The following is a 7,778-nucleotide window of genomic DNA, read 5'->3' on the forward strand; positions in this document are numbered from 1 at the left end:
CACTCTTAAGGTATTTACCTTACTTGTGGAAAACAAAAACTAAACTAAACAAAAAAAAACTCTTTGAGCGATGAAGTGGAGTGCCATCGTTCAGCCTCAACTGGGCTTCAGTCATAAAACCTAACGTGTCTTCCCAGTTGCGGAAACCTAGTGGAGCCTTGAAGCCTCCCGCACGTGGGTTTTTGCTGTTCATAACGTCGAACAATCTGTCAATCACCTTTAACACAAATATTTCTCATTACAGCTGGTTATGATTTACAGTTCAAAGACCTATAGAAGGTAGACCTGTTAGGATAGAGCAGATGTTAGCAGTTGGTTGCTTGTTCAGGAGAATGACAGGATATAGCAACTCTGCGTTGGGGAAAACAGGCATTTATGACGCTGGTAATTTAGGACACTTCACTTACCACACACCTCACTTACTTAGGACAAGAGCAGAAATGTCCACTTTAGAAACCAATTATCAATCAATTATCATACTTTTTTGCACATTTCATTTCCAAAAAAAAAAAAGAAATTCAATTGTAGGAGAACATTCTTCAAACTGCGGACATCCAGCTTCCATGAGCACGCGAAGAGCCATCGCCACTTATCGACTCAGTGTCTGGGCCGCCACTGACACCTTCATCTTCTGCCCCTCAAAGTTGATGTGTTTTCTGGTGATTTTGTTGGCCGCATGAAGACCCTCTTGTTCCTGAACATCATTCAACTCTGATATGTATTTCCATTTAACTGTTCCTACGGGACTGACGATGGAGCTGTAAGCTTGCAGCATGTTCCTAGCCAATTTTAACATATGGCAAGGGTCCATGATCACAAACACATTTTCCCCTGAAGAAGGGTGGACAAAATATGTCTTGAGAGGCTGATTCAGCTTTAGCTGGCACCCGAGCATCGTACACATGTTAATGTTCGATATATGTCCGTCCATTGTGACACACACAACTTTGATGCCACGTTCATGAAGTGCCTCCAAGGCGTGTAGAAGCAAAATCCTTTGTGTATCTGGTCTAAGTGAGCTTATGAAGTAAAAGGCAATGGGTATTTTCCAGTGACCTTGTAATCCAACTACCATGAACACTAGGGCTTCACTTGCCACGCTGGTCTCATCTATCCCACTGCCAAGATCCACAAAGCCAATCATTGTCTGTTTGTGTGAATCATACTGCACTTGTCTCCTTATAGACATGCCATCCAAAACAAGACACTCGACCATACCTAACAGGGTCTTCATTTTTCCGTCTCTGTAGCATGTCTAACAGCGATGTGTTTAACCCAGGCTTAGCATCCACAGTCTGCAACCACCTGTTACAGGTAAAGCAATAAACAGAACACATATTGACATATCAGTTTCATCTATTTCTGACAAATGTGAAGTTGTAGAAAAATATTATATTTACTTTAGAAGAGTGTGAGGATGTGGGAGTGGTATCTTCATGGTTTCCCTCAAGTAAGTGTAGGCTTTAGGTCCATGCAAATGCAGCGTTAAGGCAAATTCCCTTTGAGCAGGAGTGAAGGCATGGTCGTGCTTGAACAGTTCAACTGGAAGGTTTGGAAGGTTCAGGGAAATAATAATTAAATAGTAATAAAATTATAGTCAGATTGATTTAGAGACAACTTGATCATATGCATTTTTTTTTTTTCTACGACCAACAGAAAAGCATTTCTCAGGTAACAATATTGAGACAGCAATCAAACTGTGTGAGATGAGACATACTACTACAACAGGGCTCCAGACTAACTTTTTGCATTGGTTGCACTGGTGCACTTGTTTTATTTAGGTGCACCAGCACAAAATTTAGGTGCACACAAATTTGATGTAAAAGTTTGTAATCAGTTGTTTAACTTATTTCTGACCAGTAAGCCTACTAAATTCCATAGCCTAGGCAGGTTAGCAACACAAACTTGAGAGGTGCAATACATCAAATCAACTTAACTTGTTGCTGCGCGGCACACAGCTGCAGGTTAAAAATTGTAGTAATTGGTCGCACTCTAGAGCCCTGTACAAAATTATAAATGCTACACATGCAAAAGAGAGAGAGAGAATCGAGTCAGCCAACCAGAGTAGAAATTCAGCTTTTGCTCCAGTTCCTCCGTCAGTATCTTGTTATTTTTTAAATCCTCCAACAAGGAGCCCACTGTCTTCTTTTGTCTTCTTTCCCTGTCCTTCGCATTTCTCAAGTCCCGTCGTAACTTCTCCACGTTCTCCTGAGACACAGCCAACTTCTCTTTTGCTTTAACTGGGTCAAAGGCATACTGATGATCCTGAAAAATATTTACAAACTCAGTAACTTCAATCATGTATCCTAACTTCTGAAAATGTCACTGTTACATCCACCAAGCATCCAAAGGTGTTTAAATCATTTCACTTACTAAGATTGACTGATCAAAGAGGTCTGGTCTTACAAACCCCCTGACAGGTGTGTTGGACCATGGGTGTGGAGATTCTTCAGTTGCTTTATTTGACGTTCTGCTTAACCTGGATGAACTAGGCTGTTGGAGAAAAGGGAAATTGTTTGAGCTTATAGGAACACGTAATCAATTACAAAATGTTGTGTTAAAAAAATTGCTGTGACAAACCTTTGAAAGATGATCAGGAAAATTAAAAATGGATGGGGTCGCTCCTTGGAGTAAACGGATGGTCTGTCCAGTCTTGTCAAAATCTTCAGGCCGAAAATGACAGCTGCACAGTAAGGTGCGGTCTTTTGGCTCGAAGCCCTCTCTCTTGAGTGCTATTATCCATGACTGACGTCTCTGTTTATCACTTGGGAATCTACAAACAAAACAAACCATAAGCGTAGCATGATAGCTGGAAATAGACGGAGACTGAACTCGGCCACACAGCGCCAGTCGGAGAAACTAACGTGATTGAATAGAGACCAAAACAACTGTCCACATTTCCAACATCTTACGATCATATTACATTGATATAAATACATTCTGTTCATTGTCGGTTTTCCTAACTGTCAAAAACTAATGGGTAACTAGCTAACTAGCATGGATTAGCTGCGGTCGTTAACCAAGGACAGAAACAAACCAATGTAACCAGAAATATAATTTTGTATCAGTCAATATCATAAAACACATTCTCACTTGTGAAATGTAATCCCTTGCTGTCTGGTTTTTATATTTCGTTCGTGTGAACAGCCATACGCAGCACAAAAGTCCAGCATCATCCATATATCTATTCGAAGTACAGGCGGAGATAGCAGCGTTACCTATCTATTTCCTATGACAAGACCCCTGTTCCAAGATGGCGGCGGTTTTGACGCATGCTTAGAACCCCAAGGCGACATCTAGTGTTTATATCTATGTTAGAGAGCCAGGTTAGGGTCCGAATTGGTGCGACGTTGCTTTCGGGTGCAGGCTGTCCTGATCACAGATGGAACACCTGTACATTTTGCGGTTTGCCTATTATGAACGAGGCTGTGAGTAACTGAATATTCTGTGGGTCTAGCGATCTACTATTGGTGCGTCAATCCGCTTGTGAGCGGTTCGTCTCTGTGGACTGCGGGGCAAATGCTCCGTAGACAACGTCGTTAGACTGCACTGTTTGTTCTGCTGCCATTAATACTACGATGTGATCGTTTCGTTATTGTTTTTGATAGGTTCCCTTTTGGATTTGTTTTTCTGTGATTTTGTTTGTCCAATTAATTGTTGTTTTCATTTTGTATTGTTTGACTTTATTTTGATGTGTTTTATTCTATTTTTGTTAGAAAAAATTGTCCCACATCAGGACACAAACGAGGCCCGGCCCAATTTAACCACTATATTATACACACACACACACACACACACACACACACACACACACACACACACACACACACACACACACATACACACACACACACACACACACACACACACACACACACACACACACACACCTCGGATCAATAACTCGTGAGCTAAACACTGTTAAAACCCAAATTAGACTTATTTACAATCACAGTAACAGAGCTACAACCAAATTTCCCTCAAAAAAAGCTTTATATTATAGCCTAAATAGATCTCTATGATCTGCAGCTGAAAGATAAGTCCGAAGGGACCGTCTGCAAAGTGCAATACAACCCAAACAGTCAAAACAAAATACTCATTAACTTCTATGTTACAAACTGTAGTGTCACCCAATTCAGTTTACACATCAATGGTGTCCCACTGGTCATACTACAGTGCTTTTGCACATTTTATATTATGAAACATATTCATTAACTTAACCGTAACACACCAAATTTAGTTCACACATCACTGTTCTAACATTGGTTATATACAACACTTAATCTAGGAAGTAATTGCAGATAAAAAAATAAGTATGCCTATTTCTTTACACAACTTATATTGGTACCAGACGCTGCTAACATAGTTACAACCATAGCTTTTGCATTATATTTGATTACTGAATTTAATGGCGTGACACTGTAACAGTGTGAAATTATTGAATATTTTTTCTAAAATGAAGTTATTCATTTTGTTTCATAATAAATAATCATACAAATTATGCATTTTTATCAAACTAAGTATTGTAGTATAACCAACAGGAGAGCAGTGATGTGTAAACTGAATTTGGGAACAGTACAGTGTGTCACAGTTAAGCTATTGAATGTATTTAATAAAATGTGCAGAAGGGTTTTAGGATTTGCACTTTGCAGACAGACCCGTAAGCCTGTTTTATGCTTCTGCGTCGAACTGCCGCCGTAGCTACGTCGTAGGCTGTGTGTGGCGCGCGTACCCTACGGCGTACCCTGACGTGCACCTCTCCAAAAATGTAACAACGCGTCAATTCTACGCGGACACAAGCGCTGTGATTGGTCTGCCAGAACCCCTCCCTCGGGGTTTCACACGCTCCCTAGGTACGCGTCAACGCGGAGAACGACACAGAAGTATAAATTAAAACCAACACGTTGCCTACGGCGTATAGGCTCCGGCGTAGGTCCGACGCAGAAGTATAATGAGGCCTTTATTCGGACTTGTCTCTCAATCAGCTGGTTAGAGACAAATTTATATTATAAAGCTCATTTTGAGGAAAATTGGGTTGCGGCTCATTGTCTAGATTACTGTGATTGTAAATAGGTGTCTTTTGTGATTTAATAATGTTTAATTCACAAATATTGATCCAACAACTACAAATAGCCTATGTGAATATATTGACAACTTCACTGACAGAGTTAAGCACTGAACGCATTTCTTTTATATTTGAGTCCAAGTTCAAAACACTACATTAACATACGGAGCTCTGAAGCACTGCCCCAACCCTGCTCTTGGAGTACCCCCAACACTGAATCAGGTGTGTTTGATTAGGGAGACAAAGACGTGCAGTGTTGGGGGTCCTTCAGGAGCAGGGTTGGGGAACACTACAGTAGAACATTAAACAGGAAGCTGTTTGTCCGAGCTCACAACAGGTTTTAAGTGGGAACACAAACGTTTTACGACGGTACGCAAAAATCGGTCACCAAATGCATCTTTGATTGATGTGTAAAACTGACACACGCAAGAAAACTTGTTCGGAGTTTTATATCTACATACACATACACTACATACACTCTGCATCTATGTTATCAATTCCTTCAAAAAGAAAATCTATAGCAATTGTCAATTTTACTACTCATACAATATATGAGTATAAACTCAGACTATCATACATTTCAAACAACAATACAATGACATCAACTGTAAACCAATTTATGAACAAAACAAACAAGAACCTAATTGGCTGTTACACTTCTCTGATGAAAGAGCCACAAACACTTCCAAAAGTAATAACAAATCTCTGGTAAATAACTGTAATCAGAATACAGAATACAAAAATAAATCTCATTCTACTCACTAATAATAGCTTTTCCTTTCATCATATTTAGACATTTCATTAAAACATTATAAAACCACTACAAATCACATTTTGTCAAACATTGCCACTACATATACACAAATGTATAGCTTTTAGAAAATATATCACATTATAATTATTACAATGAAAATTTAACATGATTTCATAAACATGACATTGCAAATTAAAATGTTCTATCATATCATTTATTTATTTCAAATAACTATATCACTGGTTCTGTGCCCCAATCCTGATGATCAAATGCTCTGCACATTTTATATGTTGCTCTTATCTGATACACTCCAATCATTTCATAAAACTACCTTCAAATGACCTGACCTCCTAATGATCTGATTCATTTCTGGTAAATGAAATACACAAACTCAACAAAGCAGTAGGTCCCCACTGCTGAAAACGATAATCATACTGTATTTTCACAAAACATACATAAAAATTATATCTAAAAAAAAATGTATATGTAACTATGTTTCCGTAAGCATGTTTTCTTTTACCTGTGCTCTGATGGGGGTAGAGAGCACTTTAGGAATATACCCATGTCTTGGCCTTAGGACAGCTCTGCAGTCGTTAGGCCCAAACTCGAGACAAGACGCACTCGAAGACAGCACGTGCAGATCGCCCACTCTTTTAACTGAGGCGAGCGCCAGTAAAAGAGCAGTTTTGAGCGAGAGGTGCTTCAGGTCGGCAGACTGAAGTGGCTCAAACGGGGCACCCTTTAGTGCTTCCAGGACCATGGAGAGGTCCTAGATAGGCACAGAGGGTGGACGCGGAGGGTTTAGCCTCTTTGACCCTTTAAGGAAGTGGACGACCAGGTCTTATGATAAAAAAAGAAAGTTACATGATTTTAAAATGTTAGCCTATCGGTTCATTAAGTTGAAGCTGAGGCCTATATACAGGTCTGTTTTTAAAGTAAAAAAAAAAGTTTGCCATGATTTGATGTCTAATCTCCCTTAAATCACACAGTTGAGGTTGAAATGTCTTCATAAATGTTAAGAGTGACATGTTTTTAATTTTTATTTATTTATTTATGTATTAATGTATTTATTTATTTATTTATCTACTACTGTAATAAGAAAAATAAATGTTATTGAACCAGTTTGTTATTGTTGCAAATAAATCTATTTGTCTACACTCAAGAGTATTGTTTTAATAGATCAATAAATTGACATACTGTGCTATGTAGAATAAAAAAATGTAGTTGAGTACTATTAGGAAATATACTACAATCTAAACTAAACTGAATTTGAATTTCTTGTGTGTAATCTGACTCTTCCAGAAACTGTTACAACTAACCCTCTGTCTGTTACAACTAACCCCGCCTATGGGGTAAATTGTAACATTTGACTCCTGGCGCTTTTGGCGATACTGCACAGGAATGGTAGGTCCGACGAACATACAAACAGTGCTCATTTGTAGGAGAGGCTCGCATGTTGTTTGTTTAAAAATATGGTTTGTCTAACCCCATTACTTTGTTCATTATTTGGCCAAATCCAAAAACTGTTACATTGTGCCCCGCGCTCCCCTATGTTTTCTTTAAGTAGTCAAAAAAACGTACATATCACGTTTGTTTACTACGAAAACGAAACTAGACCAAACTACAACTTTTGGGAGACGTGTTAAGTGTTAAAATAACGTAATCTGCACATTGGAATAAGGCGTTTTAAAAACGTTGTTAAAATACCAAACTGGTACTTTTTCTTTAAGTAGTCAAAAAAACGCACCCAGCAGCAGACATCATTTGAACGTTGTTTTTTGTTCTGGGCTGCGTTTCCCAATAACTTGTCTCTTAGCTTGTATAATCTTATATAATCTATGAAGATTCTTAAGGTATAACTTAATTTAGTAATTTTTCAAAGTCATATTGATGTAAACTAAACAATCTTACTTGCGCTGACTGACAGATCCGAAGTGTGTGCACAAAGACGCCTATCTA

The 7,778-nt window shown here is 38.7% G+C and overlaps 1 protein-coding gene across 1 annotated transcript; it reads right to left on the reverse strand.

Annotated features, from left to right (window-relative positions):
- Positions 1-589: 589 nt before the first annotated feature.
- On the reverse strand, positions 590-3,173 carry LOC311289052 (THAP domain-containing protein 2-like; the record flags this gene model as incomplete). The annotated part of the gene is made up of 5 exons (XM_084406804.1): positions 590-831; positions 2,061-2,265; positions 2,374-2,493; positions 2,581-2,773; positions 3,094-3,173. The coding sequence occupies 5 exons, from the start codon at positions 3,171-3,173 to the stop codon at positions 590-592; spliced, it is 840 nt and encodes a 279-aa protein (XP_084262930.1).
- Positions 3,174-7,778: the final 4,605 nt, after the last annotated feature.

Source organism: Rutilus rutilus (genome assembly GCF_951802725.1).
Source record: "Rutilus rutilus genome assembly, chromosome: 4".
NCBI classification, from domain to species: Eukaryota; Metazoa; Chordata; class Actinopteri; order Cypriniformes; family Leuciscidae; genus Rutilus; species Rutilus rutilus.